General features: G+C 51.0%; 1 protein-coding gene across 1 annotated transcript in view; it reads right to left on the reverse strand.

The window, feature by feature from the left end:
* Positions 1–17,318, reverse strand: part of ANO2 (anoctamin 2) — a 337,093-nt gene that overhangs the window by 221,743 nt on the left and 98,032 nt on the right. Inside the window, exons 7-9 of the mRNA XM_040234945.1 lie at positions 15,499–15,554; positions 13,764–13,805; positions 6,880–6,944 (exon numbers count right to left, since the gene is read on the reverse strand). Coding sequence (XP_040090879.1) covers positions 6,880–6,944; positions 13,764–13,805; positions 15,499–15,554 — 163 coding nt within the window. The remainder of the gene's footprint in view (positions 1–6,879; positions 6,945–13,763; positions 13,806–15,498; positions 15,555–17,318) is intronic.

A 17,318-nucleotide genomic window follows, 5' to 3' on the forward strand; every position in this document is an offset into this window, starting at 1 on the left:
ATGAGTAAACTGCTTGAAGAGCCCATGACACAGGAGGGCACGGAGCAAGGCCAGGTGTGTTTTGCTTGCAGGAAAGAAGGCGCGAGAATTATTAGGGACACAAGAACTATTTTCAGATATTTAAAGGCTGCCCTTCTCAATAGAAGGGCTTCCCTAGAGGCTCAGTGGTAAAGAATCCACCGGCAATGGAGGAGACTCAGGTTCGATCCCCGGGTGGGAAAGATCTCCTGGAGAAGGAAATGGCAAACCACTCCAACATTCTTGCCGGGGAAATCCCATGGACAGAGGAGCCTGGCGGGCTACAGTCCATGGGGTCACAAAGAGTCAGATAGGACTGAGCGACTGAACAATAACAACCACCAGAACCCAACAGGGAGAAGCTCTTTTTCCATGGAGCTCCAGGGGGCAGAACTGAACTTAAATGGGGGAAATTGACAAAGTTCTTGCTCTGGCTCCATGACCTTTTCGAGTGGCTAGAAATGTCTAGCAGACAAATATGCTGCCCCCAAGGCCAGGCACTTCCTACTATAAGAAAAATAATGCAGGGCGTTTGCTCGATCAGTATGCTGGTAGTGGAAATCTTCCATCCCCTATCCCATGTCTGGGGATGGAGGTCAGCCAACCTCTAAGCTCCACCCACCTCTGTGACGTCATGGTTTAGTCCTGGGGTTCCAGATAAATGAGAGTTTACTGCACACAAGGGCCAAGGAGACAGGAATCCTATAGCTTGTCATACATTTTCAGGCAAATACCAGCTTCTCTCCTCCTCGGGAAATAGGACCTGACAAGAGAGGGTCAGGGAGGCAGGGAGCTAGTGAACTGGATGCTCACCCCCACCCACCTCTGGCCATGCAACCCTAGGAGCCATGGGGAGTTCATGCCGCCTCCTGGTGCAGTGGAAGCCAGCAAGTACTGGTACTCCAGGAAGGAAGATTCAGTTTGATCTAAAACAGGAGCCACCAGCTAGGGAAGGCCAGGAGGCCACCCTTGCAGGTCAGCAGAACGGCCTCAGGGTGCAGTTGGGGGCACCTCTTTCAACTCCTGATCCACTGGCAGCCCCAGGCTGGCTCCTCCCCTCTGGAGGGTTCATAACATCTGGGGAGGAGGAGGAGGAGGGAGAGAAAGGAGAAGGGGGACAGGCCTCTTTCCCAGCTGCATCTCATAAGCAGCCTGACTTACCTCCCTGTCTATAAAATGGACCAGAATACAACAGCACAGAACATCATTACCCATGTTTCTGCTGCAACCAGCTACTGCCTGCTCTTCTCTGTCAACTATGCTCCTACACCCTCAGAGGAAAAAGAAAAGTCTTCTTCAGACCCATGAAATATAATCCCTTTCCAGCCTGCAAAGTGCTTCCTGGCTCAGTCCAATACTTCAAAGGCTGAGACCCACAGAAAACCAGCGGCTGGCCTCACATCACCTCTCCTTGGTTTCCTCTGTCGGGTCCAGCTTCATCTCCTCTAACCCTGGATGCTCTGCTCACTTACAGGGACAGAACCAAGGACATGGGCCAGACTTGGCATAGAATCCAGGCAGGTAAGTGAGTTCTGCAAGTCAAGTTCTTGACCTGATCACTCCCGATCGCCAGTCAGGAAGGACCTGGCTTTGGGCAGCACTGTGATTTCTGGCCGACAATACCAGGCTCAACAAGTCCATATTTGGGGCAGCCGAGGCTGACAATGAAGACACATTCGAGATCATTAACCCTTTAACCTCAGGCCTTCAGAAGCAATGTTTCTAATTCAAGTGCCACTTCTTACAGAAAATCCTCCCTTACTCTGCTAGTAGCAACTACTCTCCAACCATTGTCCCGTCCAATCATACTTATATTACAATCCTTAAAAGTCTTCAGTCCATCCTGCCTCACACATGTCTGGCTCCCTATGTGACTGCTAGATCTTTAAGGACACAAACTGCACCCTATTCCTCGCCATGCCTCCCCGCGTTGAGGGCACACAGACTTGTTCACTGTGAGCATCAGTAAATGTTGACTGCATTGAGCTGAACTGCCTGTATGAATCCTAGCAAAGATCAAGAAGAAGGCAGCAAGCTCAGGAAATAATTCATCATGGGTTGATCAATGTTTTCTTTTCTCCTCTCCAGTCCCTCCCCCAAATCGGTTGTGGCCAGTTCTCCCTGAGTCTGACCTGCTGAGAAGCCTCCTAAGAAAGAATGTGGCTTCCTCTGTCTCTCTCCTCTGGGCGGGGGGGTGGGGGGCACAGGGGGGCAGGATGTGGATTTGTTTCAGGAGGATGGAAGAAGGGCTCAGAGACAGAGGGGGTGGATCAACCTTCTAGTGGTTGTTCTGAGGCATTCTGGCAAGGAACAGGGCCTCTGCCCTGAAACAGGAGGTGTGTGCATGCTCAGTCACCTCAGACGTGTCCGACTCTTTGCAACCCCATGGACTGTAGCCAACCAGGCTCCTCTGTCCAAGGGATTCTCCAGGCAAGAATCCTGGAGTGGGTTGCCGTGCCTTCCTCTGGGGGATCTTCCTGACCCAGGGACTGAACCTGCATCTCTCACACCTCCTGCATTGGCAGGTGGGTTCTCTACCACCAGTGCCACTTGGGAAGCCCTTGCAATAGAAGAAGGGAAAGCCAGTTCCTGAGATGCTGATTCTAGATGGGCTCTCCACGGGCAGGGCTGCAGCGGGCTGAGAGTCTGGGATGGAAGAGATGGGTAGACAGGTGGGTGCACAGCGCCACTCTTGCTGTCCACAGATGCTACCCAAAGGCTCCTTATATCACTGAGGTCTTAGGAAGAGGGTCTGAGGAAGCAGGACGTTGCTAAGAGGCCACCAGACCCACCACAGGGATAGGTGCTACTCCCCCCACACCCCGTGAAACGTCATCCCCAGAAGAGGAGGGAACCAGGAAAAGCCATTCACCCTTCTCCAGACAGTAGCCCCAAGTTGGCACAGTGGACACTGCCTATATACGATGCCCTTGGTGCATCCCCCAAGGTCATCAGCTACTCACCCTGAGGTGAGTGGACTTCTGGTCCCCTCTCCTCCACGTGCCATTGTAGTTAACTGGCAGCAGATGCTTTCAAATACAGTTTTGTATACCAGCTTCAGTTAGTAGCTAAATCTAACTCAGATGTTTGAAGCCTATTGTTTTGTCTCATCCACGGCAAAACCTCCCAGCTAAGAAAAGCAGCCTGTGAGTGGATATTCATTTTCATGAAAAGACAAGGCAGGGTGCTAGCTAATATGGGATCAAAACTATCCACATCCCCAAGGCCTGGGCTCCCGGCTACCCCAAGGAATAAAAGCCATTTTCCTCCTGGGACATCAGGGCATGAACCTTGAGTGCTGAAAGCAGAAATCTACTCCTCTACCTGTGAGAATGCTCGTATGGCCCCAAGAGACTAGTAGAGCAACCTCCCTCCTCCCGGGACAGCATTTCCCCACTGGCTCCATCACAAACCTTGTTTCTGCCTGGACACCAGTGCCGCGGGCTGGGAGTTCCCAGAAGAATCTACTGTGAGGGAGTGGGGGTCCCTGCAGGATACCTCCCTGGGGAACTTCCCATGCAGCACATACACACACACAAATACATGCACACACATACACGCACACACACACACACGCCTGTGCACATACACACATACACATGCACCCATAAACACACATACATATGTGCACGTGTGTGCACACGCACATACACATATACACATGCACACACATGTGAGCACACATACACACTTATGCACACACACTGCTCAGGCTTGTAGGCCCTGAGGTTTCTAGAACAAAGGTAGGACCTAGGGTGCAGAGTCTGGCTGGGCTGGGACCCCCATTAGCACCCTCGCCATGCAGTCCACTGGACCCAGGTGCCCGAAGCGGGAGGGAGGGGCTCACGGTGCAGGAAAGGGCATCTTGTCTCCCCTCTGCCCAATTTCCACCCCTGGGAAAGGAGCTTTGAACCCCACATCTCCAGCTTAGGCTTGAAGGGCTGTGGACAGGTAAGGATAGCTGGTCCCAGGGCTTTCTTTACACACAAACAGATGTCCCAGACCCGCTGGGCTCTCAGCAGCTCTGTGCTTTTCAATGTCCCAAAACACAGGCACGGGGGGAGGAATGGAGCTCAGTGTTGACAATGAGAAGCCAGGGGCCCGAGAGAACAGGCAGGAAAGACCCTGCTGGCCTTTGCCAAGAGTCACCTCTAACTTGGACAGCACAGAACACATGGGTGCAGTTACCATGTGAGCCTGCAGGGGGCACAGTTCACAGGCATGCGCTGCAATGGAAGCACAGGGTCTGAGCAGCCTCCGACTGGATCCCGCGGACCACTAGGTCTCCAGAGGTGGAGGCAAGAAGGATGAAGAACAAGTAGCAAAAGAGAGAAACGGTGCTGAAGACACACTCCCAGGAGCTGGTGTCAGACCGGGGACTAGGGCGCTGGAGAGGGAAGACGACGGGGAGAAGGACGGAGGCGACGTGGACACAGGAGTTTGGGTGGAGCCAGCAGAGTGCAGGAGCTGTTCCCACGGCCTCCACCCCAGCTTCCTCTCCATGAGTCCCCCAAAGGGCACATTCATGGCATCCCTGTCTCCACGACCCACCTGTCTCCACGACCCACCCCCAAGGCCTCTGTCCCTTCTCTCTCTCTCCTCTCTTCTCTCTCCATGGTTACCTCTTCTCTCTCCAGCAGAGCAAATTCCTTACCCCCATTGGATAGACATCAGTTCCTCTACTCCTGCCCCCCACCACACACATTACCATTCCCTTCCCTCCAGCCTGTATCTGAGAGATGCTCCAGGCTCCAGGCATATCCAAGCTGCTGGCATCCTGCAGGGGTTGCAAGAGCCCCCGGCTCCCAGATCTGAGCAGCAAGTGGACAGTGTGACATGAGGTAGAAACTCTGACTGAAGTGGACACTGGGACCCACAGTGGACACTTAGCTTTGGGACCAATAGCTTTGGGCTCTGCGTCCTTGGAAACTGCCAGGGCCCGGAGCAGGGCTTTGCAACAAAGGCAACTCTTCCCCTGCAGGTGAGGCCTCTTTGGTGGCCGAAACGGGGTGCACTCTGGGGCTGCCATCGCCCACTTAGCTGGCAGCCGGTCACCTGAAGTTTCCAGGGAAAAGACGAGGCTCTCCAGTATGGAGAATTTTTATTTTCTGGAATCATATTTTTAAAAAATGAGTTGAAGAAAACAGGCGACAGTGTGGGTGGCCACTGGCGAGGCCGAGAGGAAGATCAAAGGCTGCCAGGCATGGAGGAAGCGGCCTGGAGAACAATCTAGGTGGCCGCGCCTCACAAAAGCAGCCAGGGGACGGGAGGCGCTGGGTGAGGGGCCACGGTCACCCGCATCCGTGGCCCAGCTCCCCAACCCCAGTGCCTCGGCTAACAGCCTTCAGCTGGAACAAACACCTGCCGTCAAGAGACATCCAGCTGAGCTCCCAGTTCCCCAGGAGGGCCGTCCCCTCTCTGTGTGGGAGGTGGGCCTGCCCAAACTCTGACTCCTAGCCTGCTGTCTTCTTCCAAGAAGGAGCTGGAATCGCTCCCACTGGACCTGGTCCTTCTGGCGGCCGCCCCTCTCAAGGTCCCAGCCCGGGGCAAGTGGCCAGGAACACTCTCTGAGTTTGCCGGCTGATGAATTAGCTCATGAGAATGAGCCACGAGTGACCGAGTGGCAGTGAGTCCTCTATGTCTGGCATGGGGCTGAGGGTCCCCATCATTTCCAAATGAGTGTCCTGGACCAAATTTCCCCACAGAGCCCTCAGCTCAGCCTCCCGGTTTAGGGCCACCAGGATGCCCTGACTATTCATTGGAAGGCCTGAGGCTGAAGGTGAAGCTCTAATACTTTGGCCACCTGATGTAAAGAGCTGACTCACTGGAAAAGACCCTGATGCTGGGAAAGAGTGAAGGAAGAGAAGGGGACGACAGAGGATGGGATGGTTGGATGGCATCACTGACTCAATGGACATGAGTTTGAGCAATGTCTCAAACTCATTGTCCCACTGTTTCATTATCTCAGTGTCTCTCGCTCTGGGAGATGATGATGAAAGACAGGGAAGCCCGGCATGTTGCAGTCCACGGGGTTGCAAAGAGTCAGGCACAACTGAGAGACAACAACAGGATGCCAAAGACCAAAGAAGGGTTATGACTTGCCCAGAGAAACAAGCGCCCCTTAGTGGCTGGGCCTAGACAAGACCCCCATCTCCGGAGTCTCAGCTCAGTGCTCCTCCATTGCAGAGGGTGGCCCAGTAACACTCCACCTGAGAAAGACTTGGAGTTCTAACAGCCCTCAACTATTTGAGACTCATCAGACCTATCGAATTCTAGAAAGTTCTTTCAGAAAGCTTATCACCTCTGTTCTGTACAAGCTGCGCAAATTCCCAAGGCAATTGGGCAGCACTTTGGGGGCAGCATTAAAAGGGTGGGATTTGGAATCCAGTCTCTCCTCCCTTCCAATCATTCTGGGTAAGCCATAAAAAGTCCACATATCCTCTCAGACCAGGCAGTTTATTCTTTATATGATTGTCAGGTCTCCCCTCCTCTTGTTCGGCAGTGTGGCTTCTGGGGCATGACCCAAGGATCTGCTGCACCCAGAGCCTTCTTGAGGCAAATCAGAGGGATGGTAATCAAAGAAGAACTCTACACAACCTTCTCCCCCAAGAGCAGAAAGGGGGAGACCACAGTGCTGATGACCCCAAGATGCAAGTCACGGGACATCTGTCTGTATTATCTGCTACCCCACAGCCACCACTGCCCTCCCTCACCCAGGAGCTTGTTCTGCACCCGTAAGACACAGAGCAGTGGAGCGAGGTAGTCTAGAATAGCCCTCTGCTTGGCCAATAGACCTCCAGGGGCCAAGAAAGTCTGCGGAAATCTTTCGGGTCCTCCCGAGGGTCCCCTCCCCCATCTTACCTGATGAGGTCAATGGGTTGAAACTTATAAAACACCCCGTAGCGCGCCCATTCTTGATACAGCAGCTAAACAAGAAAAACAAGGAACCAGGTTAGAGGTGAACTGGGCAGCTAGTCACCTTTTTTATCCAGCTTAGCAAGTCAAAATTAGACACTTGCCAAGGCATGGTGGCACTAGTGGTAAAGAACCCGCCTGCCAATGCAGGAGACGTAAGTGATGCGGGTTCAATCTCTGAGTCGGGAAGATCCCCTGGAGGAGGTTATGGCAACCCACTCCAGTATTCTTGCTTAGAGAATCCCATGAATAGAGGAACCTGGCAGGCTACAGTCCATGAGGCCACAAAGAGTCGGACATGATAGAAGCAACTTAGCATGCATACCTGCATATAGTACAGGGAACTCTACTCAATACTCTGTAATGACCTAGATGGGAAAAGAATCTAAAAAAGAGTGGACATGTGTTTATGTATAACTGATTCACTTTGCTGTATACCTGAAACTAACACAACATTGCAAATCAACTATACTCAGATCAAAATTAATTTTAAAACAAAGTAATTATTGATAAAGTGAAGTCAGTCGTGTCTGACTCTTTGAGACCCCATGGACTGTAGCCTACCAGGTTTCTCCATCCATAGCATTTTCCAGGCAAGAATACTGGAGTGGGTTGCCGTTTCCTTCTCCAGGGAGTCTTCCCGACCGAGGGACTGAACCCAGGTCTCCCATGTTGCAGGCAGACACTCTACCCTCTGAGCCACCAGGGAGTGTAAAAAAGGACAGCAAGAGAAGGGCTCTCTGAGGAGGTGACACTTGGGTTGAGACCTAGGAGGTGGAGGTGTGTTTCAACTAGGAGAACAGGCCTTCTGTGCCAAGGCCTTGCGGAAAGTGATGTGACGTGTCCTCACAGGGAGGCCAGGTTGAGCAAGGGGAGAATCTTGGGAGATAATGCTATTTCACACTTCCTAGTCTTCTGCATCGCATCTTCTCACACATCACACAGAACTCACGCAGTTCTAGCAAGGAGAAGTGACTCTAACCAGGTATTCTGGAGAGATGGCTGAACATGAGCCCTACAGGAAGTCTTCCAAGACACCATACTAAAACTGAAATAAGAACTGGCATTCCTATTCGGCGGCTACAGACTTTTTATTGTCACAGTGTCCCCCAACAACTTCAGAAAAGAACCAGAAATTGCACGGACCCTGATGGTGCGAACTGCATCCCAACAAAAGGACACCCCAACAAAAAGGGGGTGACACGGTGCCTGGTGGGCCGGTGAAGATCTGAATCCAGGAAGCCTGATGCTTTGCTCCAGGCAAGTGGCTCCAAACCTGATCCTACCGTTATTACTACATCTCTTCCTCCTTGTCATCCTGGTGCTTCTGCTGCCCTGGGTTTTTATTCCCTCTCCCCAGTGCCAATGCTGGGCTCACCAGCACCTGGCTGTCACAGTGACATCACTGGGGGCCCACAGGGAGGCCAGCTTGCGTCAAGCGATCCGGGCAAGGCCTCCCGGGAGAGCGGTGGGACGTCAGTGCTCCCTCCGAGGCCCTGACCTCCAGGGCACATTCCTCTCCAAGTCACGAAGTCCAACCCTTAAACCTGAGAACACGACTGCAATGCCCTGAAGGGGAAAACTGAAAATGCTCCAGGAAGCCAGTGTGGCCCGCTTGGCTCAGGTCCCAGCTGAGAGCCAGGCTCCCAGGCCTTGCCCCTGGCTGGCTCCCGGAACTGCTGGACGAAATCTCCAAGAGTCTTTTCTCAAGGCTGCATCCATCACTGGTGGATACAGAGGAGATTGAGCCAAGAGAGCTGCCCGTGCCCCACGGAGATGTGCCAGACAGACACAGCAGAGGACATCAGCATGCAGACCCCGCCGGAGTGGGAGCTCCAAGCTTCAAACCTGGGAGGTGATGTGACAGTGATGCCTGAATGCCCACATAGCTCTGCCCGGCAGGCTCACAAGACCGCCAGGCAGGCAACGCAGGAGCTAGGTGGTGGGTGCTATAGACTGTTGGCTGTCTTTACAAATGTTTAACCACACAGTTTCAAACCGGGTAGGTCATGTCCTGGTTACAGGGTCCCAGCACAGACCAGCGGTCAGGGTGCAGGGAGGCAGGCCAGAGTCTTTGCCCCACAGGGATAAGCATGTGTCAGTCAAGTTCAGGACAATCATGGTAACTTGCAACAGAACCTCCTAATGAGCTCCTAGCTTATTAGATCTTATTAAATCTGCTCTTTCCCTTAGTTACATCATGTCCTCTTCACCAACTGGTCAAGCCTGCAAATAAAGCCAGAGGGTCTACAGCTCCTCGGTGAACAGAGCCTTATTTTGGAGGCCCCAGATGTCATTCCAAGCACATGGCTCTGATCCCAAAACTTTACTGCAGGAAGAAACAAGCCACGGGGACCACCCCACTGATGGATCAGAGCACCCAGAGGCCAGGTCGATCCCCGAGGGTCACAGCCAAGAGTAGGTCAGTATTAGTGTTTCATGAGGCTATAAAGGACCCAGCTGGTAAAGCCATCTTCAAGGCCAGAGGATGGCAGGATGCATGAGACCCATGACCCTCACCGAGGTCCCAAGCTCCTCAGTTGGACCTGTGGCAGACACAGCGATGCCAGCTGCAGCCAGCTGAGAGGCACTGATGAGACTGTAGGACTAGAATGGGAGAGGATGGGATTCTACCCCCTGGATCCTGCAATGACCTATCTGAGTTTTTGGCAGGTCACTTCTCCATTAATTCAATGGGACTTGTGCAAGATGGGAAAACTAGACCTTAAGAGAAACCAAGAAGGAAAGTAGGCTTCCCATCGGAAAGCAAGATGGACTCTCGCCACGCACCTTCCGGTGGGTCACTTTTTAACCATCCACCAGAGAAGACAGTCCTCTGAAAAAGCTGGAAGTCTAGGACCGAGGGTGTAAAAGCTACTAAAGGAAGTCATCTTCTAAGGTTGTACCCAGGATTCTCTGTAAGTGGGCAGGGAAGCCATACGATGCGGGCGAGGCTCAAGCCTCCCTCAAAAGACAGAAACAGTCCGTTCTCTGGGATGCTGAGAAAAGCAGGCAAGTCTGGCAGATGTGGACTGAGGTGGCTGCAGACCCCGCAGCCCTGCTTCCTCGAAAGGTGGGAAACCCCTGGTCTCCAGAGGGAGGGAACCTCTCACGAATCACCCTCTAGGAGGAGCTGAGTCATAGAGACTGCAGGCTGCACTAGGCAGAGGGGGGTGGGGGTGGGAGAGAGCTCTCCACCTAAGAGGCAGATCACTGGAACAGCCACAGATTTCAGGGAAGACGGGGGGGCGAACCCCGGGTACCAGCAGGATGGCCGGATCACCACTAAAGTCCCCCAGAGGAGTGATCTCCCATCAGTTCTCAACCATTCTGCACCTCCTCTAACACCAAATACAAAGGTTCTCCCTTGTACCTAGCCGAAATCCTTCCCACAGCCCTCTTGAAGAACGCTAGACTATTATAATGTGACAAATACAAATACACGTGTGCACATATTCAGAGGTTTCAGCTCTCTCTTTCACGATACCTCTGAGGCTCCAGGAGCGAAGCCAGCCCTGCAGCGAGAGGTCCCCCGGCCACACACGAGAAGTCACGTCCACCTTCACGTCCACCTGGCTGCAAAACCAGCTGGGATTTGAACGCCAGGGTCAGTCCTAACAGAACAATCATTTAATGCAGAGGTCCCCAGCCTGCCAAGACCTAATGCCTGAGGATATGGAGGTGGAGCTGACTTAATAGTAATACTTTGACCACCTGATAGAAAGAGCTGACTCATTGGAAAAGACCCTGGTGCTGGGAAAGATTGAAGGCAAAAGGAGAAGAGGGCAGCAGAGGATGAGATGGTTAGAGAGCATCACCGACTCAGTGCACATGAACTTGAGCAAACTCCGGGAGACAGTGGAAGACAGGGAAGCCTGCCGTGCTACAGTCCATGGGGTGGCAAAGAGTCAGACGCGACTTAGCGACTGAGCAACAACAAGGTGCACAAAAAATGTGAAGCGCTTAATCCTGAAACCATATCCTCGCCTGATCCGTGGGAAAATTGTCTTCCACGAAAACTGGTCCCTGGTGCCAAAAAAGGTCAGGGATCACTGAATTAATGGACATGGGAACCAGTCTCCTGCCCTTGCTGAGTATCCATTTCCCAATCCAAATGGACAGGAAAAAAGTTTTCAGTCTCATTCATGATCCTCTTACCTCCCATCACAGCAACTTTTATTTCCCTAACCATGACCCAGGCAGAGGAAAAGAAGGCCAGGACTGGCTGGCGAACCTGAGGAAAAGTCACAAGAAATGGGGTCCTTGGGGCCTCTCTGGTGTCTCAGTGGTAAAGAATCGACCTGCCAATGCAGGGGACACTGATCCAGGAAGATCCCACATGTCACGGAGCAACTGAGCCTGTGAGCTGCAACTGCTGCTGCTGCTGCTAAGTTGCTTCAGTCGCGTCCGACTCTGTGCGACCCCACAGACGGCAGCCCACCAGGCTCCCCCGTCCCTGGGATTCTCCAGGCAAGAACACTGGAGTGGGTTGCCATTGCCTTCTCCAGCGAGCTGCAACTACTGAAGCCCAAATGCCCTAGAGCTCCACAAGAGAAGTCGCAGCAACGAGAAGCCCACACACCACACCAGAGAGCAGCTCCTGCCCACTGCAGCTAGAGAAAAGCCCGCACAGCAACGGAGACCCAGCACACACAAATAAATAAATCATTTTGAAAAAAAAAGAAAAGAAATGGGCTCTTTGCCTTCCAGAGACACTTGTCCATCCTCACTGAGCATCGCTTGACATCAGGTTCGGGAATTATCCACTGAGATGCAGCTCTGCCCTGGAGGTCTGTCCCTGCCTGCCAGCTTCCATCCACTTCCCCGGCTGGGATGTGCACTGCCCTAAGTAAAACAATTCCTGGGGGACAACTTTCCGTTATGGGGTTTTACTGTTAACAATAATATTATATCATTCCAGACAAAGGCACATAGATTTTGGATAGCCTACATGTCGCTTCTCTCTACCTCTGTGAGGATAACAGGGACTGGCTGATTTCTCCCAGGAGTTCTGTGTGTTCCTGGTCTCTGGAATGTTCCTATAAAATACCCTACCTTGATGGGCTGGGGGTCACCACCCACTCAGCAAGAGGTCTCTCAGGTGGGCCATGGGTTGATGATCACCCTTTAAAGGGGAGGAACATGAGATGAAAAAATAGGAGGGCAGAAAATGGCCAAGACCAGTGAGGTGAGATGTGGGGAGAAAGGCTTCTCTTTGCCTTTAAATCTGATCCAGGACTTTTCAGGAAATTAAACCCCGAGACTATGAGCATCAGATAGAAAACAGATGAGGTTAAAACATCGAAAAACTACAGCAGATTCCCTGGGCAGGCAGAAAGAGGGACATGTGTAAGCAATCACGGCCGTATTTCTGGAAAAGACCTTTTTATGTTTTTAATACTTAACACTTCATAACAGGGACTAATAGGCAGGATAAAAAGAAGGCTGCTCCAAAGCAACTTGGGGGATGAATAGTTTTCCAGACAACAGAGCAGGGGCAGGGAGGGTCTATTCCTCATCACGCCCACCCTCGCCCACCCTCCTCTACTCACCAGAGTCACTTAAGCCTGGGAACCCGGTTGGAGAATGGCATGAGGGGGCAGTCAGATGGACAGCTCCGCTGAACAGGCTGGGGGATGCTTAGAGCATCATCCCTGGAGAAGAGAGTGGTACCCAGACTCCCAGGGTACCAGCACACAGAAGAAACAGGATCTACATGGACAGCTGGGGACAGAGCTGTCCAGGCAGCAGTTGCGCCTGACATAGGAGAGATTCTCCAATGGGACCCTTTTCCCTCCCCTAAATATAACCTTTCATTCCCAGCTACCTGGAATACAGTCAGTTTCTCATCTATAATTTGGGGGTCACTGTACCCCACCTGTCTACCTAGAGAATAAGAATAATAACTTAAAGATGACCCTCCCCAAACAAGACACAATGGCACGGATACTGCTATATGCTTAGCAGGAACATGGGATTTGAGGTCACAGGGGTTTTAGCCCCGTCTCGGTTGATTGTGGCAGTGTTATCATGGACAAGGTGTACGATCATCCTGTGCCTCCGTCTCCCCATCTATAAATTAAGGCAGCAATCCCCAACCTTTCTGGCACCAAGGACTGGTCTCGCGGAAGACAATTTTCCCATGGACCAGGGTTGGGGGGTGGGGCGGTGGTTTCGGGATGATTCAAGCACGAGACATTCATTGCGCCCTTTATTTCTACTGGTGGCTCACACAGTAAAGAATCAGCCTCCAGTGCAGGAGATGCAGGTTCACTCCCTGGGTTGGAAAGATCCCCTGGAGAAGGGAATGGCTACCCACTCCAGTTATTGTTGCCTGGAGAATCCCACAGACAGAGGAGCCTGGTGAGCGACAGTCCACAGGTGGCAAAGGGTCAGAGACGACTGAGTGACGAACACTTTCACTTTTGTTTCTATTATTATTACATCTGCTCCACCTCGGATCACCAGGAATTAGATCCCAGAGGTTGAAGACTCCCTGAATGAAGGGTTCTGGAAGCTCAGTGTTTCTCAGCGAAAGCTCTCTTGTCAGCAGGGGTGGGCATGCTGCCTTTGTGTGCCACTGTTGGGGATATTTTAGGATGTGGCATCGCTGGTCCACCGAGCAAGGAATGCCAGCTGCACCCCGATACACAGTCATGTCAGTGACCAAAAATGGCCCCGAATTTCCAAATGCCTGGGGACAGGGGCTGTGGAAAAACGGCTGATACAAATAAGCAGTAAGTAGAACACCCAGGATGTGTCTATGCAGCCCCACACCCATGTGCAGTCCCCGAGCCCAGAGCCCTGCGCACAGCATCAAGTCGGCTCACCTTTCTGTCATTCATGTCCTCCCCTGGACTGTCATATTCACCCTGTGGGAGGAGAAAACAGAGAGAATGATCAAAAACAGAGAGACGGTTCCCTTTTAAATTTTCTAACGCCATTCCTTTCTTTCATTCCCATTTAAGAAAGGTCAAGGGCATGACCCGGAAGGAAACACTGTCCACTTCCAGGGTCACCAGCACCTGCTGTGTGTCCTATGAGCTTACAGGGGGTGGCTCCCCTCACAAGCCTCAGAGCCTCCTGTACCTGCTCACGGCAAACGGAGCAGCAGAGCCCGCCCTGGAAACAGACTAGCATGTCCAGGAAACCTGCCTTGCGCCACTTCCATACCCGGCAGAACCTCGTCTCACGTATGCCCACAGCAAGGATGTCGGTGAGGAGAAAAGGTCACCTGGGAAATCTCATCAGGCACTCAGGGTACCCGCCCCGGGGGTCTCATTTGGTACCACCATGCGGCAGATGCTAAAGTGACTGACAGAGTGAACAGGGCAGCCAGGGGGCACTGAGTTCGTGGGCCAGTTAAGGTCCTCATGAGTCATCTTGAACAATATCACTGTATCTTGTTATGGGATGTTTATAACACTGCCCCCAGCCAACGAAAGCCTTAATTAGTTTCTCTACTTTCTTAACCACAAAACAGTAGAAGAAATTTTAGAGACCTCCTTCAAAAATGTCAAGATAGAGATGTGGTACATATACACAATGGAATATTACTCAGCCATTAAAATGAATGAAATAATGCCATCTGCAGCAACATGGATGGGCTTAGAGATTGCCATCCTAAGTGAAGTAAGTCAGACAGAGAAGGGAAAATATCATATGGCATCCCTTATATATGGAATCTAAAAAGAAATGATATGAATGAACTCGCTTACAAAACAGAAAGAGACTCACAGACTTAGAGAATGAACTTATGGTTGCCAGAGGGAAGGGACAGTTAGGCACTTTCGGAAGGTCATGTACACGTTGCTATATTTAAAATGGATAACCAACAAGCACCTACTGTATAGCACATGGAACTCTGCTCTGTTATGTGCCAGCCTGGATGGGAGGGGAGTTTGGGGGAGAATGGGTCCATGTATATGTATGGCTGAGTCCCTTCGCTGTTTACCTGAAACTACCACAACATTGTTAATTGGCTATACCCCAATACAAAATGCTTTCAGTATTAAAAAAATAATAAAAATTTAAGTTAAAAAAAAAGTCAAGATAGAAAAAAGACCTGACACTGATACTTAATACATGTTCCCATAGAAGGATGAGGAGTTTTACACCTAAATAAAACTATCACAGAAAAAATACTGCATATAAAATATATATATAGTACCATATAACACTATCATATAACTATCACATATAATATTACATACATAATATCACGCATCACTCTCTATCATTTGAGGGTCTAACGGTCCAGGCTGTGTATCATCACAATCTGGGACCTGCCTCCCCGAATCCACCTTCCCCATCTCTCTTGTAACCAGCTTCTCACACTTTCCCCAAAATCAAGGCAGGGAGTGCAGAGGAGGCTCAGACAAAAACATCCAGTTTTTTTGAGACAGTTTGCGACAACTGGCAAATATCAAGCTGGGGATTACTGTCTTTCACACGTGGTCGGGAACCAGCCAAGGGGGTTCAATGACATGGTTCCCTCCTGCCTGTATATTCACTGCTGCGTTGCCTGCAGGGCTCCACCTTTTGAGTGGTGGAGGTGGTACTCACATCGTGCAATGGGTAGGCAGCCTCATAGATATTGTTTGCTATCAGAGAGTTAATACCTGCAGAAGAAGAAAGTTGAAAATGGTCACTGTAGGGCAGGACTTCTCACCTTGACCTTGGTCTTCTGATAAATATTAATGCCCCCAACCCCACCTCTCAGTTGAGAACCGGCCCCGGCTTCCAGATTCTCCCAGGCAAGAAGTTTCTTCCACACTTTACTTCTTAGTATTAGAACAATTTTTTCATTTCCCAAATGCAAGGTTATGATTAAATATCAGGCATTGTGCTGTGATTCAGTCACTAAGTTGTGTCCGACTCTTTGTGACCCCATGGACTACAGCACACCAAGCTTCCCTGTCCTTCACTATCTCCCAGAGTTTGCTCAGGTTCATGTCCATTACATCCAACCATCTCATCCTGTCTCCCCTTTCTGCTTTTGCCTTCAATCTTTCCCAGCATCAGGGTCTTTTCCAATGAGTCAGCTCTTTCCATCAGGTGGCCAAAGTATCGGAGCTTTGGCATCAGTCCTTCCAATGAATATTCAGGGTTGACTTCCTTTAGGATTGACTCTTTGATCTCCCTGCAGTGCAAGGGACTCTCAAGAGTCTTATCAGGTAGGCTCTCTCAAATGTCATGTCCATCCTGTCGTCACACACTTGGATCCCTACGGCCCCTAAACCACCTCCACCTCCTCCTCCTTCTCCTGCTCGGCAGCCACAGCGGTGCAGGAGAATATCTGTGTTCAGTGTCGGCATAGGGATGACCATGTGGATGGATCACGGTCATTATAACCAACAAAAGTATGCATCAGTGCATCCCACCACGTTTTGCCTGAACCCATTTCTGGCTCCCTCACTGTTCCTTCGCAGGACAGCACCAATTACTGCCCGTGACTGACCTGTCTGTACCATTAGATCTCACAGTGTGATCTGAGGAATCCCATCTGTCCCATGACCCTTTCAGGGGGGATCCATAAGGTGAGAACTATTGTTTTTAAATATTTATTTGGCTGAGCTGAGCCTCAGTCACTGCACGCACTCTTGTTGAGGCACAAGAGCTCAGTAGTTGCTGTGACATGCAAGCTTAGGAGCCCCTCAGCACATGGGATCTTAGTTCCCTGATCCGGGATTAGACAGAAGTCCCCTGCATTGTAAGGCAGAGTCTTAACCACTGGACCACCAGGGAAGTCCCATGACTTCCATGAATGATTTTCATAATAGCACTAAGATGTTATTTGCTTTTCCACTCCTAGTCTCTCAAGTCTACAGCGGAGTTTTATGATCTGTGACGACGTCAACCCTGACTGCTCACGGAACGGGGCTTGTGTATCCTTATGTTTTAAATTCTTCTCGGTTTTAGCTTCTAATACAATAGATACTGATCAATACAACCCACTTAGATAAAAATGCTCTGGGTGCTCTCGATAATCTTTTAAAGTGCAAAGTGAAGTTGCTCAGTCGTGTCCGAATCTTTGCAACCCCATGGACTGTAACCCACCAGGCTCCTCTGTCCATGGGATTTTCCAGGCAAGAATATTGGAGTGGGTTGCCATTTCCTTCTCCAGGGGACCTTCCCAACCCAGGGATTAAACCCGGATCTCCTGCTTTGCAGACAGACGCTTTACCGTCTGAGCCACCAGGGAAGACTTTTCTAGCGCAAAGAGGGCCACAAAGCTGGGAAACCACATAACAAGGGATCCATTTCTTTAAAATCCTGACTGTATTCTACAGCACTAGGCATACAGCAGACCCTACTAAACAGCTGTTAACTGAAGGAGTGGTCCCATCTCTATAACTCCAAGATGCTCTTCTACCATCCCCTCT

This window comes from Oryx dammah, unplaced genomic scaffold (assembly GCF_014754425.2).
Source record: "Oryx dammah isolate SB20612 unplaced genomic scaffold, SCBI_Odam_1.1 HiC_scaffold_29, whole genome shotgun sequence".
Classification (NCBI taxonomy): domain Eukaryota; kingdom Metazoa; phylum Chordata; class Mammalia; order Artiodactyla; family Bovidae; genus Oryx; species Oryx dammah.